This window comes from Lynx canadensis, chromosome E1 (assembly GCF_007474595.2).
Source record: "Lynx canadensis isolate LIC74 chromosome E1, mLynCan4.pri.v2, whole genome shotgun sequence".
Taxonomy (NCBI): Eukaryota; Metazoa; Chordata; class Mammalia; order Carnivora; family Felidae; genus Lynx; species Lynx canadensis.
This window is the reverse complement of record NC_044316.2, coordinates 55,732,078-55,751,336: the sequence shown is the minus strand read 5'-3', so window position 1 is coordinate 55,751,336 and position 19,259 is coordinate 55,732,078. Positions and strand designations below refer to the sequence as shown.

Sequence of the window (19,259 nt, the reverse complement as noted above, 5' to 3'; positions counted from 1 at the left end):
GATGTCCCCAACCGCAAAAGGGGGTTGATAACGCCTAGCGGCTCGGGTGTCTGTGAGGGCGGTCCCACGTGCGCACCGTTCAGAGTGCCTGGCTCAGAGCTCTCGCCTGCACCCACACCACTCGTTGCTGTCATGGCCATGACTCCGCATGAGAAGCCGGGAAGGTTGAGTCGACTGACGGTAAATCAGCGGTTCTCGACTTGGCCGCGTGTCGGGATCACCTGGGGGAACTCAAAAAAATACCCCTGCCTGGGAGAAGAGCCACCCCTGGGGGTTCCGGCTTCGTTGGTGGGGGTTGCAGTCTGGGCATTGGATGTAGCAAAGCTCCCAAGTGATTCTAATGTGCACCCAGGACTGAGAGCTACGACCCTGAACAGTTTGCAAATGAGATGTTCTCGCAGCTCTGGTCTACGGCTGCAGAACGTTCTTTTAGGAGAGACTGCTGGAAGGTCTTAAAGCCAACCAGATTCCCTGTACCTTCCTTATAAAGGTCATGTTGAACTTGGGGGCCGTTCAAGGCTCTCCCAGCGTCTGCACTTGTCCAGGGTCCCCAAGGGTTTGGAACCTGATAAAAGCGAGGTTCCCTGTGACGTGTGCATGTTTCTCATAAAGTTCTACATGCAGAAATTGGCTTCAGCGACAAAGAAAAGGAAAGCAAACTTGTTTGAACAAAAGGAGTTTCTCTTCCTTCGAGCCACGCCAGCTTATAAGCCTCCACAAAGCAGGGAAGGCAGCTCCTCCTTTCGTTCGCAGACACTGATAGACTCCGTGCCTACCAGAGTGGTTCACCGTCAAGACAAACGGCGTGCACTCCCTGGCCAGGAGCCCTAAGCCCTTAAACTACCTGCGGTCCACATCAAAGCTCCAGGATATGCAGAACTTTCTCGCAGCACCCGAGCCACCACCATGAGGACCTGCCTGCGGAGACCCAGTCGTCTGGACCAAGCTGTCCAATGGCTCTTGCTTTTGGCCGTGTTGATCTCCTTATTCTTTGTCCTGCCCTCCTTCGTTAAGGAACCCGATACGAAACCTTTCAGGTGAGGTTCTGGCCCCTTTCCCAATGCCTCAGAACTTATTAGAGGAAACTTGAAAGCCTCTTGTCCAGGGAAGCCTGGGGAACCTGCTGCACCCACACGGGGGTAGGCGGGGGTCAGGGATGTTGTCAAGAAACACTGGCAAGCAAGATCCCAGGGGGCCTCTGGGGGACAAGCAGGTGTCAGGGGTGGGAAAACCAAGGGGTCCGGATGCCTTGGGGCTGGTAGAGGGGAAACGTGGGCAGGAGTCTGAGAACGAGGAGTCTGGGTCTCCGGAAGGTATAGACAGAAAATGCCTTCCCCCTCTGGGACCGTGAATGATAATAGCAGCTTGGGGGTGAGTTCTTACATGCCATTCGCTGTGTCCTAAAGTACAAGATTTACCCCGTGGATTCCATGCACTTCAAATTTTATTTTTTTAACGTTTTTTTATTTATTTTTGAGACAGAGAGAGACAGAGCTTGAATGGGGGAGGGTCAGAGACAGGCTCCAGGCTCTGAGCGGTCAGCACAGAGCCCGACGTGGGGCTCGAACTCACGGACCGCGAGATCATGACCTGAGCCGAAGTCAACCGCTTAACCGACTGAGCCACCCAGGCGCCCCGATTCCATGCACTTCAAAATCACACTCTCCCCGTGGAGTTTGTCAGAAAATGACCTCTCCCCCCAAAAAAACGAAAAGAAAAGAAAAAAGAAAAGAAAAGGAAAGGAAAGAAAAGAACCCCTCCCTTCGCTTAATTCTGGTCCCCAAGTTCATCCTTACATACAAATCTAGTCCCATCAGACGCCATCACATCAACTCTGAAAAGGCTACCGTAACAGGTGTGAACGTTGACTCTTTCCTCGGTCACCACACTAGATCACTAATGCTTTTGAAGTTTCTAGAAACTGAGAGGTGAAAATATGTTTCTCTTTTGACTTTGCACTTCTCAGGCCACCGTGAATTTGAGGATCCTCTGACGTGTGCTGACCGTTTGCATTTTTTCTAAGTCAGCCAGCTGTCACCGCCGCTTGTCTTTTTCTAGGGAATGACTGGGTCATATCTCTTGCTTCCCCACCCCCCAAAAAAGGAAGCGAAATTATTTCTCTTTTATTTAACAATAGGAGATAGGAGTTTTTTGTGTATTAGGGATATTAACCCTTTTCTATCGTAGATGTAACAATACTTGAAATGTTTTCTTCAGGCTGATGTTTGTTTTTATTGCCTTGTTTATGCTATCTCACGTGACACAACTCCTTCTTATGTAGGAGTTATGTCCCTGGAGAGACACGTTGGGGTAGGAGTGGGCTGCAGGAGTCACTCATAGTGACCCGGATGCCTGGTCTCCTTCCCCAGCCGATGTCACATGTCCTGGAGTTAAGGGGAGATATAAGCAGACTGGTGCCTGTTTCTGGTCTAGAGATTTCTGAAGGCGGAAGGTGGTGGGAATTGTCCATGGTGTAATGTACATGGGAAGAAGGCTCTGGCCTGGGCCTTCAGAGCCCAGGAAGCTGTGGATGGCAGGTCAGCACTCCTGTGGTGCCAGGAGGGATCACGGCCCCAGAACCCCCCAGTCACCCGCTGGGGCCAAGTAAAGGGACATCCACTCCAGAGGAGCGTTTGGGGACCCCGAATACTGTTGGGGGCATTCATGAGGGGATCCTCAATGCAAAGGAGAGCGCTGCCCCAGGGAAGCCACACTTACTGACCCTACCGAGAGCACCACGTCAGCAGACAGAAGCCACTGGAACCTCAGTGCGAGCGGGGACACCAAGTGCTCCCCACTCTTCCCAGACTTGAGTAATAATACAGGAGAGCTAGGCCTTCAGAAGGAAGGGAAGGTCTACTCTGTGCCTGACCAGGGATTCTAGCTGCCCCCACCTCCCCCACCCCTCCAGCCTCACCCCTGCCAAGCCTGGGTCTCTGGGGGGGGGGGGGAGGCGGGACACCTGGAATTCTAAATGGATGAGACTGAATTTGGGGTTTAAGTGTTTTGCTTTGTTTTTTTAAATCTTTTCTGTAATTGTTTTTTGTGTGTGGACGGAGTTTGAATCATCAAAGGTGACTGTGAAGTGAGTAAATCTGCCCTAGGCATCAGAGATAGGGAAAGGGCCACACACTGAGACTTCTCAGTGAAAGTCTCTCCTTACTACACTGCCGATCAACCGCAGAGCAGAGACTGAGCCCCTTGAGCCAGAGGTCCCTGGAGGAAAGGTTGTGTGTCTGTTGAAAGCTTCGTTGAGAAGAAGGACCTCGGAGGCAGGGAGGGCTTGGAAAAGGCTTGTGGGGAGGATAGCATAAACAAGGAGGCCGACCTGCAGAAGTGTCCTCTTGGCTGAGCCTCGGGCGAATCCGAATCCGCCTTGCAGAAATGAGGGGCTTGCTCTGGGGAGCCCAGGGAGGGCATTTCAGGAGGGTGGGGCCGAGGGTTGATGCAAGAGGCTTTTCAGGCAGGGAGGCGACCTCAGCAAAGCAGGATTGTGCAACGATTGGTCTGCCAGGAGGGAACAGGATAGATCGGAAGGGAGGTGTGAGTCACCGCTTTGGCCTGACCCAGGGCAGGAACCAAGGGAGGGACTTCGACAGCCGATTATCCTGCGGTGAAGGGAAGGACCGGGGCTGACAAATGCCCTCCCTGGCAGATTTAGGCAGTGAAACGTAAGGTGCAGAAGATCTGGGAGGGGTGGGGTAGGAAGAAGCGGAAAATCAGGAGACACTTTGAAGAAGAGTGGGGGGAGGGGAGGCACGTGTGCAGTTAGATAGAGACGGGGTTGGGGTGGGGGTGGGGGTGGCCCACCTCGCCCCACAGTGCTGCCTGGGCAAAGGGTGACAGTAACATCAGACATAAAAGGGAGTCGTAGAATGCCAACCCAAGTATAGGATCAGCGGTTTCTGAAGGTCCCTGTTCCCAAGTCTGCATGTTAATGACACCTCAATATCATCTCAGAGCTGGAGATTTCCCCAGACCCGCACCTATGCTCAGGAGCTTTCTGGGGGTTATTTCCCTTTTTTTTTTTCTCCTGGGGGTGATTTCCAATCTTCGCAATCGTCGCCCAAGATCAGCGTTTTTATTCTTTTACACAAATGAGGGAGATGAGACTCCAAAAGGTTAAGCCTAATCCCACCCAGCCAGGAAGGAGCAAGACAGAGACGTGAACACGGGATTTGGGCTCCACTACCCAGAATGCATTCATTCTCAGGAGACTCAAAAGTCCGATGGAGGGGAGAGCCACACAAGAAGCAAGAGAGGGAGGGTGACATTATTAATAGTGGTAAATACCCCCCCCCACCCCCCGATTTAAGTCCAAGGTGACGAGCGCTATGGGAAGAAACTGAGAAGAGTAATTACATCCAGGGGGCAGGGTCAGGACAACATCCTGGTGGCATTTGCAGAGCGCTGGTGGGCTGGGCGACATGGCAGCAGGGGGGACACCGCGCACTAAGGAGGCAGCAGAAGGAATGGTGCAGAAGCAGGGCCACTGGTGGGGGGGCGGGGCGTGTTCCTCAAGGGACTGATGACTAATGTGAGCAAGGCTGATAGGGGCTCCGCATGCCAGGCACTGGTCTCCAGAACCCATGATTACTGACCACATATCAAGGCTTTTGGGTAGATATTATTATCAGCAACACCCCTCTTTTACAGATAAGAGCGGTTAGGCAACTTTCCCAACCAAGGTCACCCTTGTCACTTAAGTTCAGACACAGGCCAGCTGGCTCCGGAGTCTGTGCTCCAAGCCACGACCCAGGCTGGTGTCACAAGCCCCACCCCCGTCCCTCGGCAGTGTTTTTTCATCTTTTGTTTCTAAAGTTAATTCATTTATTTGGGGGGGGGAGCACAAGCAGGGGAGGGGCGGGGGGGGGGAGAGAATGCGCAGCAGGATCCCGGCTCTCAGCGAAGAAGCCTGACGCGGGGTTCGATCCCACCAGTAGTGCGCTCATGACCTGAATGGAAGTCAAGAGCCGGATGCTTAACCGGCTGAGCCACCCAGGCGCCCCTGCGAGGTGGTTTTTAAACGCTTGTTGATGAAAGAGTGAATGCGTGGCCCTTGAGGGACCAACAGTTAGATTCCACGGCTAGGAAAAGCTTTACAGGAACGGAGTAACTTGAATACATTTGTGCATTGTGCAGATTCCTCGGTTACTAGATTGCACGGCAGACGGTGGGGGGAAGGTGGTCTCCGTGGGGGGCTAGGGTAGAGGCTGTTGCAATGGTTTAGGGCCCAAGAGCCCTGGGCGGACGGCGTTCGGAAGAAAGGCCTGAATAACTCAGATCGGCTGGATTTGGCAACAAAGAGAGGAAGGACTGGGACACAATTGTATGATTTCAAACCTGGGTTATTGGACTACTCGTATCTTCTTCATTTGGTCCCAGTCTCCATTGTGCCCCTGGATAGGTAGATACCAGCTAAGACCATGTCTCTACCTGCTTGGTTTTCCTGGTCTGGAATGAATTTGTCTTCAACAATTCTGTGGATTCTCTTTTTTATCTTATTTTGGTCTAAGACACAGAACTTTCTTTTCTATAACTTCCTGGTTTCCGGTCCTGGACCCCCATTCATGGAGCTGCAGGGAAACTTCATGTCGGGACCGTCCTCCCTCCTCTGCCGCCTCCCCAGGATGATGTCAAGGGCTCCCGGATGGCCACGCTGTGCCAGCGCCCGGGTAGGGGTGGCTGATTCTTAGCCCTTGTGTGGCCGTGGAGACAACCGTCGTCCCTGCCTCTTGGCCTTTTCATGTCCATCTGGCTTAGGTGTGAGAATTTCCTGATGTTGTCGGAATTACGGTTCTGTCTTCCTGGGTTCAGGGGTCAGCCATTGTCTGTCAGGGGTCTTATTAGACCCTAGGAACACGACAAGTAGGGCGCAGGAGCCCTCCGAACTTGGGACCCAGAGCCCCTCTCTCCTCTCCGTCCTCTTCACCCAGACTAAACTTTCTAGGGAGGGGGCGATGGTGGGAGGAAACAGACAAGTCCTTCTCCGAGACATTTGATCTATTTCACCAAATCTTCTCCTCCCTCTAAGGTCTTTCAGGGTGTCCTCTACTTTCTAGTTCTTACTGGGGCACCTGGGTGTCTCAGTTGGTTAGACGTCTGACTTCAGCTCAGGTCATGATCCCGCAATTCGTGGGTTCGAGCCCGGCATCAGGGTCTGTGCTGACAGCTCAGAGCCTGGAGCCTGCTTCGGATTCTGTGTCTTCCTCTCTCCCTGCCCCTCCCCTGCTCATGCTCTCTCTCTCTCTCTCTCTCTCTCTCTCTCAATAATAAATAAACGTTAAAAAAATTTTTAAACAAAACAAAACCAAAAGAGGCCAATACATTTTATCAATAATGTGCAAAATGAGAGCTAAACTTATTTGATTTGAGGTAGTTTAAATGAAATCTTAGTAAAATGTAAGTGCCTCATCGGTAGCCATTCAACATTAATGACATATTTCCCTAAATATCATAATAAAGGTAAGTTTGGAGTTCTTAAAAAAGAAAACAGAGTCCCATTTAATGGATGAGGAAACAGGGGCTCTCAGGGTGCTGCACCTTGCCCAAGATCCCACAGCTGGTCACTTGGTGGCCGGGCTGGAACTCAAGCAGGTGACTTTCCACCGCAGTGAGCTCCGCTGTCCTCTTGCCCAGTGCCGGGAAGTTAGTTTTCTGTGATTATCCCCAAGAGAGGTAAGCTAGGTACCAGATACAGGGGATAAACATAGACTCTGCTTTAAACAGTCTTGGTTCACAAGGATCGTTTCCCAGCCACCGGGCCACAGGGTCTCATCTCGTATCTGTGATTCTTGACCCAGACATACCTGCCATTCTTGCTCACAACAATGACCTCGGTCACACCCACCACCCTCCCCGTTCAAGGTCTTCCCTACTTTCCTTAACTAATCTCAAGACTCACGCCTCTGGGTCTGGGGAGAGGTGTAGGCTTGTGTCTGTTTTTGTGGATCCCAGGGAGGGAAATCGTCCAACATTTAAACCAGCCTCCCACCCACCCTGGGCCACAGTGAGTTCAGTGAGGTGAATGGGATCCCAGAGAAGGCTCAGGGCTCCCCTGCTGGGGGAGAGCTTTGGAAATTGGATCCCGCTACTGAAGCATTAGGAGCAGTGGCTTAGATGTGTTTCCTCTTCTTCTCCCTCTTTCTGTTGTTCCCCATTAGGATTTAATTGGCCGGAAACTACACAAATAAGAGAATTGGCTTTGATTTGAAAAGAGAACACTTGGAATAACAATAGAATACGGATTTCTGGGTGTTTTCTTTCGAGCCAATAAAGAGAATTAAGGCAAAGTAGAGATTTTAGCGACTGAAGCAACTTGTGGACGCGTCTAAAGATTCAAAGTGAAGTTCTAAAATGTAAATCATGCAAGAAAGTGTCAGGATTTCCTGGGGGAAATAAACTTCAAAGTCTGGGGGAGGGGGAAGCAGAATGATTGGTTTTCATCTCAGAGAAGACCAGAGCCCCTAAAGAGTTATGTCGGCCGGCACCAAGGGAGTTGGGGAGGCTCCAGGCTGGGTTATAAGTTGTTGTTTTTTTTTTTTTAATGTTTATTTTTGACAGAGAGAGAGAGAGAGAGAGAGAGTCGGGGAGGGGCAGAGAGAAAGGGAGACCCAGAATCTGAAGCAGATTCCAGGCTCTGAGCTGTCAGCACAGAGCCCAACGCGGGACTCGAACTCACGGACAAGACCTGAGCTGAAGTCAGACACTTAACCTACGGAGCCACCCAGGCGCCCTACTGTTACTGAATTACTTTACATTTTTAAAGAATATTTATTTATTTTTGAAGGAAAGAAAGACAGAGTGTGAGCAGGGGAGGGGCAGAGAGAGAGGGAGACCCAGAATCTGAGCTGTCAGCACAGGGCCCGACGCAGGGGCTCCAACTCACAAACCGTGAGATCATGATCTGAGCCGAACCCCGACGCTCAACCGACTGAGCCACCCAGGTGCCCCAAAAGTGCGACATTTTATATTTTTAACCACCCCCCCCCAATAGATTAGAACTTGATGTTGGATTTGCTTTTTGCTTGGATGCGATCCCTGAATGATTTGCCTGTCCCCCTGAATGCTTAATACAAATCAGGTACTGGAGGGGAGAGCCGCCCATCACAGAGGGTCCTCAGCAGGGGGTGAGGAAAGACACTGTGGGGACCCTACAGTCGGTTCCCCTTTCCAAGGAGAGGCAGGCATCATGAAAACCCAGGTGGGGGAACGAGATGCGTGACCCTGAAGAGGCTCAAGATAAAAGAGTGAGCGAAGAAGCTAATGGTGGGGATTCCGGGGAAGGGGGTCCGGGTCGTGAGGACGTGATTAGAGGCCTGTGTGTGGCCAGCCACTTATCACAAGGCAGGCACACCTAGCCTGCAGCCTCTTCAGCGTCTGCTCCACTGAATGGCACAGCCCAGAATTATTCAGGGAAATCAAAGGGTTTTGGTTTGGGGGGGAGGTTATTAAAGAATAACTGATATATGAAATTGTATATCAGTTTCAGGTGTACAACATAATGATTCGATATTCACAGACATTATGAAATGCTCACAATAAGGCTAGTTACCCCTTGTCACCATACCAAGTTGTTACGGTATTATCGTATATTCCCGATGCTTGGACTTCACACCCCCGTGTCTTATTTATTACTGGAAGATCTTTGGCTCATTTCACTTAGTGTAATACCCCCCCAGGTCCATCCACGTTGCTGCAAATGGCAAGATCTCATTCTTTTTAACGGCTGAGCAACTCCATTATGTACACATTGGCCGCGTCTTTATCCATTCATCTACCGATGGACACTTGGGTCGCTTCCGTATCTCCGCTGTTGCGAGTAATGTTGCCATGAACATAGGGGTGTGTGTGTCTTCTCAGACTAGCATTTTCTCTTCTTTTTTTTTAATTTTTTTTTTAATGTTTGTTTATTTTTTTTTAAATTTTTTTTTTCAACATTTATTTATTTTTGGGACAGAGAGAGACAGAGCATGAACGGGGGAGGGGCAGAGAGAGAGGGAGACACAGAATCCGAAACAGGCTCCAGGCTCTGAGCCATCAGCCCAGAGCCCGACGCGGGCTCGAACCCACGGACCGCGAGATCGTGACCTGGCTGAAGTCGGACGCTTAACCGACTGTGCCACCCAGGCGCCCCAATGTTTGTTTATTTTTGAGAGAGAGAGAGAGAGACAGAGCACAAGTGGGGAGGGGCAGAGAGAGGGAGACACAGAATCCCAGAATCCGAAGCAGGCTCCAGGCTCTGAGCTGTCTGCACAGAGCCCAATGCAGGGCTTGAACTCACGAACCCTGAGATCATGACCTGAGCCAAAGTCGGCCCCTTAAGCAACTGAGCCACCCAGGCGCCGCTCAGACTAGCATTTTCATTTGCTTCGGATGAATACCTAGATGTGCAATTGCTAGATCATCAAGGAGGTGTTTTGAGCTGTTTTCTTTTCCTGGATAAAAGAATCTTTTTTTTTTTTTAATTTCTTAAAGTTTATTTATTTTTGAGAGAGAGGAAGCGAGCATACACGAGTGAGGGAGGGGCAGAGAGAGAAAGAAAGGGAGAGAGAGAATCCCAAGCAGGCTCCGAGCTGTCAGCACAGAGCCCGATGCGGGGCTCGAACTCATGAACCGCGAGACCATGACCCGAGCCAAAGTCGGACGCTTAACCGACTGAGCCACCCAGGCGCCCCCTATTTTCCTTAGGATTTTCTGAAAGACGTTCTCTCTTCTCTGGCTGACTTGATTGTAGGTACGCGTATGCAATACATGTAGCACATATAACATGTGTTGATTGACTTGTGCATGCTCTTGATAAGGATTCCAGTCACCAGCAGACTATTAGGAGTTGAGTCCGGGGGGAGTCAAAAGTTACACGCAGATTTTCGACTGTGTGTGGGCTGGCGCCCTCCCAACCCACACACCATTCAAGGATCCACTGTGCTATCGCACGCTTGCCAACCGTTGTTTCATGGCGCCAAGGACAAAGAAACCTTGACCCTCTTTGCTTCCAGGTCCCCCTGAGTGTTGCGTAGTTCAGAATTTGGAGGGAAGAAGATGTCAGACCATTATTCTTCCGTATCCGTTTCACGTATTGACTAGAGCTATGTGATTCCCGCTGATAAATCTATTTTTAAAGTGCAACATTTTACGTTTTTACCTCCCCGGGAGATCAGAATTGGATATGGAATTGCTTTTTGCTTGGATGCGATCCGTAAATGACTTGCCTGTCCCCCGGAACCCTTAACAGAAAACAGGGTCCCCTCCTTCACCACCCCCCGCCCCTCCCCCCGCCCTGGCCTTGCCCATGGTGTTTACATTCAGGATCACATAGGATCTGGACAAGACGAATGCAGGGCATTCACCATATGGCCGGAAGGAATTTGAGCATTCAGTAAATACCAGGCAGGAACAGAAGGAAATGCCTACGTAAAACACCCACATTCCTAGCAATCATAGTTGTGTTTAATTATAGGGAATTGAAATGGAACTTAATTACATAATTTTGTCAGTACCTGGGTCACTGCTGCAACTCCGTGTAAAACTTAAAAGAGTCATCAGTAATCTGCCAGCGTCGCAGGCAGACAGCCCTGCACGGGGCCCTGGGGCTCCCGCTTTTGGAAGGGGCTGCAGGAAGGAGTGCCTGGTGCCCCCTCTTTAGGGGCTGGCGTGACCACGAGGCAGAGGACCAGCTGTCTGGGCTGCACGCCCACCGCCCTGCCACACCAGCTCCCCGATCACAGCTATTCGAAGGTGCTCGCAGTTTGGAAGGGAAACTTCTAGAGGCCTCTTGCGGTTTGGACGTGGGAAATGCAGGTGGAGGTGAATCCGAGGTTCAAGGCTGAGTGACGAGAGCTGTTTGCCATGAGAGCTAACACCTAGGCCTTCGCCTGTGCCCCGAGCCTGGGGCTTCAGCTCAGTTGTGACATTAAAGGGGAGAAGGGGTGCCTGGGTGGCTCAGTCGGTTAAGCATCTGACTTCGGCTCAGGTCATGATCTCACGGCTCTGAGCTCGAGCCCCGTGTCGGGCTCTGTGCTGACAGCTCAGAGCCTGGAGCCTGCTTGGGATTCTGTGTCTCCCTCTCACTCTCTGCCCCTCCCCCACTCGTGCTCTTTCTCTCTCTCTCTCTCAAAAATAAATAAACATTAAAAAAATAATAAAATTGGGGTGCCTGGGTGGCTCAGTCAGTTGAGCGTCCAGCTTCAGCTCAGGTCATGATCTTGCGGTCTGTGAGTTCGAGCCCCGCGTCAGGCTCTGTGCTGACAGCTCGGAGCCTGGACCCTGCTTGGGATTCTGTGTCTCCCTCTCTCTCTGCCCCTCCCCTGTTCATGCTCTGTCTCTCTCTGTCTCAAGAATAAATAAACATTTAAAAAAAAATTTTTTTTAAGGGAAGGAGTGAATCTCAAGGCCTCAAACCTTTCTATGAAACAAAGGTGGCCCAAATCCATCAAGTGTATGTTCTGAACTATCTCAGCTTTTCCACTCCGCGTGGATGGTCCTCTTTCAGAATGGATACTTTAGGGGTGTCTGCCCAGCTCATGAGCCAATAACCCCCTCTTTCTCTTGAGACTGTCTTCCTCCCGTGCACAGGGTGGACCCCAGGAGGCCACTTGCCATGAGACCCGTGTCACTTACCATGTGGCCAGGGATGGAGAAGGGACCCAAGTGAGACAGAATGAGAGTCAAGAGTCCCTGGGGCAGGTGACTCGGGGCTGCCATCCTCCATGCGGGCTGAGGAGCAGAGAGGGAAACAGGATAGGTAGGAACAGGGACAGGCCTCAAAGAGAGATTCCAGGTTCCAGAACCTTCTAGAGCCCCAACCACGTCCTGGCCTTGGGCTCAAGATGTTTTCTCTCCTTATGATAAATCTCCCCACCCCTTCCCCCCCCTTTTTTTTAGTTAAAAATGGAAAACAAAAAAAGAATAAAGGCTTCAAACCTTGAAGGCTATTATCTTTTCCAGGCTGTTCCGTGTCACAGCCCAGCCCTGCCTCGTGGCCTTTCTCTCCTTTCTGGGCTGGGATAGCTCTCGTTCGAGTCCCTTCTCTGAGCCATAAAACAAAGGCAGGGGCATTTGTTCACTGAGCCCAGGTAACAATGTGTAAGTGTTCCCAGGAGGAAGGACCCCCACTGCCAGCCTTTCCCTAACAGCCTCCAGAGAAGTTTGAATGTCAGAACAGAGAGTGTCCTTCTTGGAGCACTTGAACAAGCATTCTTCCCTGGGGCGCAGGAAGCAGGAAACACGGCCACAATGCAGAGGGAGGCCCCACACGAGGAAGGATTAACATGGGTAATCTCCTTATTGCTCGTACCACCTTGGGCCAGCCCTCTATTGGTCTAGGGATCAAAGTCTCCTCTGTCTTCCACCTGTAACAACAGTGACTGTGTTTTCTGTGGGTTCGAGGTCTGTGCCTTGTTCAAATTTGTATTCCTGGGACCCACAAAGCACGTTGCACGGAGACAGTGAACAGCTGTTGAATGAGATGTTCTTCTGCGAGTACATATTTCAAATTCTCTCCCACGTTTGTTTAAATCCATTTCCCGGGGGGCTCAGAAAGCCTTGCAAGGGGCGCCTGGGTGGCTCGGTCGGTTGAGCATCCGACTTTGGCTCAGGTCATGATTTCATGGTCCGTGGGTTGGAGCCCCATGTCAGGCTCTGTGCTGTCAGCTCAGAGCCCGGAGCCTGCTTCGGATTCTGCGTCTCCCTCTCTCTCTGCCCCTCCCCCGCTCACGCTCTGTCTCTCAAAAATAAATAAACGTTAAAAAAAAATGTTTAAAAGAAAGCCTTTCGAAAGCACTGATGTGATATGGCACCACCCCGGGGGGGCTTTGCAGTAAGGGCTGCTTGGAGTGATTTCTGCCCCCTCGGAGCCTGCGATCTAGGGCAGAGCTGACATCTCGTTGAACGACTACAACCCAAAACACGCCCAATTCGATGCCACGTAGGGGTTTAGCATTCACGTTGTCACGGACACAGAGCTTGGGTCAGGCTACCTCCCGTGGCTCATCACGATCACCCATTTCCCCGGCACACCTCCGAGTTACGACTTGGCATTTTATCTGTGATGATCTGTGGTCCCCCATATATCCTGGGCTCCGTGGGGGCAGGACCGGACCTGGTTGAGCTCGTCACCCAGGCTCCAGTAACCAGCCCAGCGTTCATAGGAGACGCTCAAAAGTCGTGGCTGAATAAAAGAACAAACTACGGGCGGTGGAGTTGGGAGGCGGGCAGAAGTCAAAGCTGCAACCAGGGGATTGGGACACCGGACTCAGGAGACCCTCCCCCCGCCCCAACTTGCACACGACAAATCAAGAATGAATGAAGCCCCGCGGTCGGGGAGAGAAGGGCGGGTGTTATTGGCTGAGCAGGTGTTTTGTGCCAGATGCTAAACACGGGCTGTGAGTCAACGCCCACAGCTGACTTCTCTCAGAGGCAAAAGGCAGCAGCCCATTTTACAGATGAGAAAACCGAGGGCCGGGGGGGGGTGAAGATTTCTCCCAGTCATGCTGGCAAACTCCCACTCGGGTCTGGCTGGCTGCACCTGTCATGCTCTCTCTTCTCTCTCTGTGGCCTCAGTGAGTCTGTGATACGGGACTTGGAAGAAGAATGAGAGCAGACACAAGGGAGCTGCCTGGGACAAGAGTGACCACGATGAGCCAGGGAGGCCCAGGACATCAGGGTAAAGAGCAGGAGTTAAGGACACCTGGAAATCCAGTAGGATGATGGCTAGGTCACCAGAGAGGATGATTCTTTCTCCCAAGCCTCCCAGGAATCGCCCCCCAAAACCTGTGAGCACAGAGACCCCACCTCAAAGTCCAATTACAGAACCGCGCTGAGCAGAGGACCTGCGCTTTTCTCAGAACACCCGACGCTAATTTGCATAAATTAAGTGATACTTTTGACGGCCTCACACAAAAGAAGAGAATGAAAAGAAACTAAACGTAACCCTTGGAGTCAAAACCCTTGAGTGCCCCAAGCCAGACCAGGCACCCTGAATGTATCTTCTCCCACCGCTAGACCAAGCACCGTGCAGTGGAATTCAGCTTATGGGCCCCCACCCCCTTGCTTCGGCACCCTCCCCACCCCCCTCTCCCCCCTGAAATTCTTCAGTAGCTCCTCCCGGACAAGAAGACCAACGATGAAGTCCAAACTCCTTAGTCGGACCTACAATGCAGAATATAATCCGGTTCTGTCTACCCACTTGGGATCATCTCCTGCCCAGGCACAGACCCTTCCCTCGTGCCCACCAAGCTCACGTGCCCCCCGCCCGGGGTGAGACATGTTCTGTACCGTAATCACACAAATGTGTCTTCACTAGGGTTCCCCTTGCAGGTGGCTGGGAAACACACCTCGCATCCGGGATGTCTGGCATCTAACGTGAGATGGGGGCTCTTGACGAGTGAACACTTGCTGAGTACCGAGATTTTTTCCCAACAATGCCAACAGGCAAGCTTGTTGTTAGGCAGGGGTTGAAGTAAATATTTCAGGCCGATCTTTCGATCAAGGATGGCAGCTATAGTCTTGACATGAATGTATATTCTCCTACTCCCTTATGAACGAGGTTACCTTTGTTACCTACCCTTCATTAAAAAAAAAAAAAAAAAAAAAAGATGGGGCGCCTGGGTGGCTCAGTCGGTTGAGCGTCCGACTTCGGCTCAGGTCATGATCTCGCGCTTCGTGGGTTCGAGCCCCGCGTCGGGCTCTGTGCTGACAGCTCAGAGCCTGGAGCCTGTTTCAGCATTCTGTGTCTCCCTCTCTCTCTCCCCTCCCTTCCCCGCTCACACTGTCTCTCTCTTTCTGTCTGTCTCTCTCTCTCTCAAAAATAAACAAGCATTTTTTAAAAAGTAAAATTTAGGGGCGCCTGGGTGGCTCAGTCGGTTGAGCGCCGACTTCGGCTCAGGTCACAATCTCGCTGTCCGTGAGTTCGAGCCCCGCATCGGGCCCCTGTGCTGACAGCTTGGAGCCCGGGGCCTGTTTCAGATTCTGTGTCTCCCTCTCTCTGACCCTCCCCCGTTCATGCTCTGTGTCTCTCTGTCTCAAAAATAAAATAAACGTTAAAAAAAATTTAAAAAAACCAACCTATATAAAAAAAAAAGTAAAATTTAAAAAAAGAAAAAGAGAAAAGGTCAATAGCATCCTACAGATATTAGTAACAGGGCGGAGTCACAGTCATCCCGGAGCCAGCGCAGAGAGGACGCTGTCCAAGGTCAGCCTTGTCAGCGGCACTCCTGACGCCAGTTCCCATAACAAACTCCAAGCCACCACCGCCCGCTATTTAGAGGTCACGGGTAAGTTTCCAGACCCAACGCCAACAGCTTAATTTGGGGCATAGATGGCGATACTCATGTCTCGCGGAAACCGGTCTGAAGTCTACCCGAGGCACAAAAAGAAATACCATTTATGCTTCAACCTGTTGATACGATCCTGGACCTTAATCAAAGGGCACATCCGTCCCTAGGCGTCAGCACATGGATGACGAGGAGAGATCTTCAGGGTCGCCACACAAGTCTGCACGGCAGGCTCCCCCACGGGAAGGAAGGACAGCGGCTCCTGCATCATCGTCCGTGCGAGGGAACAGCGTGCAGGTGCCTCCGGCCCAGGCCACAGCCCTCCCTGCCAAGGGGGACATCAGAGAAGAGACCGGTGGGGCCACCTCGACTGGGCCGGCCCCACCGAGGGGTCGAAAGAGGAAGGACACCGTGCTGGACACGCGGCCCCCGAGGGCACGGGATGGGGGAGTGGCCTCAGAGGCACTGTCACTGAGGAGTCAGGACGTGAGGACAACCAAAGGAAGGCAGGACCAGAATGGGGAGCCCACGGCCACCAGGACGGTGCCCTCGAAGCCTCGGGCCAAAGCGGCCACCATGGCAAGGACACCTGTGCCAGAAAGCCAGGCCGAGGCGCTGACCACCCCGGGAGCAGGGCCAATGAAAGGAGTGGCCTCGGCCGTGATGCCCCGCCGGGAGACACCCCGGGCCAAGCCACCCTCCACCCCTCGCCAGGCCCGCACCACACAGAGAAGCCGAAGTCTGCGGGCTGCCAACTTCAAGTCTGAGCCCCGGTGGGATTTCGAGGAACAATACAGCTTTGACGTGGGGGCCCTACAGACGGTGAGTCCTCCCCCTGGCTCCCTGCTCTGAAGGCCCCTGCAGACAGACAGGCCACCCCACCTCTCTGACCTCCCGGGCTCCGCCCCCAGGCCCTGCCTGGTCCCACCCCGTGCCCTCCCCATCCTTCTTTCCAAAAGTGGTGGAGGCTGGACGGGAAGGCAGGCCCAGATCCTGCCCCGGGCCTGCCCTGGAGCTCCCAGAAGGCCTGGGCAGGGTCACCGGGCAGGGTCACCGGGCAGGGTCAGAGAATCTACCCGCTCTGCAGCAAGACGGCCAAATCTGCACCCCGAACACCACAGAAGCCGCAGTGCCTTCCAACCTCTCAGGCCCACTTTCTGCCCCTGCCCCCAGCCCCGTCCCTGGCCGTGGCCTTCCGGGGCCTGTCCCTGCCTGACCCGCCTTCCTGCATGTAGACCTGCCCCGACTCAGTGAAGGTCAAGGCCTCCAAGTCACCCTGGCTGCGGACACTCTTTCTGGCCAACCTCACCCTCTTCCTGGACTCCAGCCACCTCAACCAGAGTGAGTGGGACCGTCTGGAGCACTTTGCGCCACCGTTTGGGTTCATGGAGCTCAACTATTCGTGTGAGTCTTCCGGGGCCGGGGGGGCGCAGGGAGGGCCTGGGCCCACAGCACACGGCAGCTGCCCTCTGCCTCTGGCCTGCCTCTTCCCTGGAGGCCGCCAGCCCCGGGAGAAATGATGGGCTGCCTCCGGGCCCCTCCGGGGACTGAACGTGAACCTCCCCTGTTTCAGTGGTGCAGAAGGTCGTGACCCGCTTCCCTCCGGTGCCCCAGCAACAGCTGCTCCTGGCCGGTCTCCCCGCCGGGAGTTCCCAGTGCATCACGTGCGCCGTGGTGGGCAACGGGGGCATCTTGAACAACTCTCACGTGGGCCAGGAGATAGACAGCCATGATCACGTCTTCCGGTAAGCGGTGCGGCCCCGGGCTCCCGCCCGGACTCCCTCCTACAGAGACGGGCTCTTCTGAGAGGTCTCATCGGGCGTTCTCTGCCTGTACCTGGAAGGTGGAATCCTGGGCTCTCCGGAGACTCCCCACATAGCTGCCGCGCCCCCCACCATTTCTGTGCATCCCCCCCCACCTCTGTGCGTTCCCTCCTGCACTCACGGGTTCCGTCTGCCTCTTTCTGTGTAGACTGAGTGGAGCGGTCACTAAGGGCTACGAACAGGATGTGGGCACCCGGACGTCGTTTTACGGCTTCACCGCCTTCTCCCTGACCCAGTCGCTTATGGCCTTGGACGGTCAGGGTTTCCGGCACGTGCCTCTGGGGAAGGTGAGCAAGGAGGGACGGCCCGGCCGCGCGCAGAATCTGAATGAGGGCGCACGAGCCAAGAGAGGGAGCCGGGTGTCCTGGGTCTGGGGTCTGGTCGGTACAGGGTCTGCTCGTACGAGGGGCGAGAACACGGACGAAGGCCAGACAGAGCCGGAAAGAGCAAGGGGGCGGGCCAGAGTCAGAGCCAGGCCGCACCTGGTCCTGAAGGCGGGACTCGGACCACACACTGTCCTTGGTCCTCAGGACGTCCGCTACCTGCATTTCCTGGAAGGCACCCGAGACTATGAGTGGCTGGAGGCGATGTTTCTCAATCAGAGCCTGGTGAAGACTAGCCTTTCCTGGTTCAGGTACCCCAGGCCCCCCCTCCTTCCCCACCCCCCGGCCCCCCGCGGAGCTGTGTCTGGAGCGGCTCTGAAGGGGGTTGGGCGGGTGGGGACAGCCTCCGCTGTCACCTGGAGATGGGGTACCAGGTGCCCTGACTTGGCCCACACAGGAGGCGGCGAGAGAACGGAGCGCGAATGACCCCTTCCTGCCCACAGGCACAGGCCCCAGGTGGCTTTCCAGGGAGACCCGCCATGGGACAGATACCTGCTGCTGCACCCCGACTCGCTGCGGTACATGAAAAACAGGTGAGGGCAGCTGAGGCGTGTGGAGAGGCCCGGGCCCCTGTCAGCCCTGCAGCCTCCTGACAGCCCGGGGCCGGGGCACTTCCCAGGTTCCTGAGGTCCAAGACCCTGGACACTGTGCACTGGAGAATCTACCGCCCCACGACCGGCGCCCTCCTCCTGCTCACAGCCCTTCAGCTCTGTGACCAGGTGAGATTCTGGAGCAAGAGCGGGGCCACCTGGGGAAACAGCTGCCGGCCGTTCCTGGACGTGCCCAGCACCGGACGACGGCCGGGAGGGCGGGGGAGTGGGGCCCCGTAAGTGTCCGTCCAGGGCCCTGCGTCCGGAGCCCTAGGGCTAGAGCCAGGATACGGCCCCCCTCCCCCGACACACAGAGACCACGAGAGCGAGCCTGAGAGAGAGCGACTTCAGGCTTCTCTCTCCTCCGACCTTCATGTAGGTGAGTGCCTATGGCTTCATCACCGAGGGCCACGAGCAATTCTCCGATCACTACTACGATAAGTCCTGGAAAAAAACAGTCTTTTACATCAACCACGACTTCCAGTTAGAGAGAACGCTCTGGAAGCGGCTGCACGATGAAGGTATAATCCGGCTGTACCAGCGTTCCGTAACTTCCAAACTAAAGATGTGACTGGAGCCTGGACAGCAGCGGTCTCCTCGGCCTTTCCGGGGCACGGGGCAGGGTGGGGGGTGTTGAGGCCTTCCGCCATTTTCCCAGGGCTCAGTTTGGGCTCCAAGCCCCTCCAGACACCCCCGGGGACCACTGAGGAGAGACTCCCAAGATGGCAAATGACTGAGGTTTTGGAGACCTCGGAACATCGCTACGGGTTCCGTTCAAAGGGAGGACTCCGGTCTGGAGACCAAGGAATTTGAACGAAATGGCGTGATGACTGGTCAATACGACAGATCCCTGCTGAAATTCACCCTTCACTGTCCAGAAGATGCTTGACACCAGGGGAAGAACCCTGAACCTACAGACGCACGTCGAGTTGGCCTTTTTTGGTGTTTTGCCTGAGTAGGCTTTATGTAAACCCAATGGGCGAGGAGCCCATTGAGGGGCTTGAACTCATGACCCTGAGATCAAGACATTCGCTGAGATCGGGGCGCCCGGGTGGCTCAGTCGGTTGAGCGTCCGACTTCGGCTCAGGTCATGATCTCACACTCTGTGAGTTCGAGCCCCACGTCGGGCTTTGTGCTGACAGCTCAGAGCCTGGAGCCTGCTTCGGATTCTGTGTCTCCCTCTGTGCACCT

General features: G+C 53.8%; 1 protein-coding gene across 1 annotated transcript; it reads left to right on the top strand.

Moving 5' to 3' along the window:
• Window position 1: 1 nt before the first annotated feature.
• On the top strand, window positions 2-18,796 carry ST6GALNAC1 (ST6 N-acetylgalactosaminide alpha-2,6-sialyltransferase 1). Its single transcript, XM_030295751.1, has 9 exons — window positions 2-1,037; window positions 15,443-16,094; window positions 16,508-16,676; window positions 16,846-17,017; window positions 17,244-17,382; window positions 17,626-17,729; window positions 17,922-18,011; window positions 18,098-18,197; window positions 18,448-18,796. The coding sequence occupies exons 1-9, from the start codon at window positions 907-909 to the stop codon at window positions 18,637-18,639; spliced, it is 1,749 nt and encodes a 582-aa protein (XP_030151611.1). The 5' UTR covers window positions 2-906; the 3' UTR covers window positions 18,640-18,796.
• The last annotated feature ends 463 nt before the right edge of the window (window positions 18,797-19,259 follow it).

What these genes read in the sequence shown, in the direction of transcription:
- ST6GALNAC1 (XM_030295751.1), top strand. Translation starts at nt 907, where the DNA reads ATGAGGACCTGCCTGCGGAGACCCAGTCGTCTGGACCAAGCTGTCCAA. An exon ending in AGCCATGATCACGTCTTCCG is followed by an intron (nt 17,018 to 17,243) that starts GTAAGCGGTGCG and finishes CTTTCTGTGTAG; the next exon opens with ACTGAGTGGAGCGGTCACTA. An exon ending in ACTAGCCTTTCCTGGTTCAG is followed by an intron (nt 17,730 to 17,921) that starts GTACCCCAGGCC and finishes TCCTGCCCACAG; the next exon opens with GCACAGGCCCCAGGTGGCTT.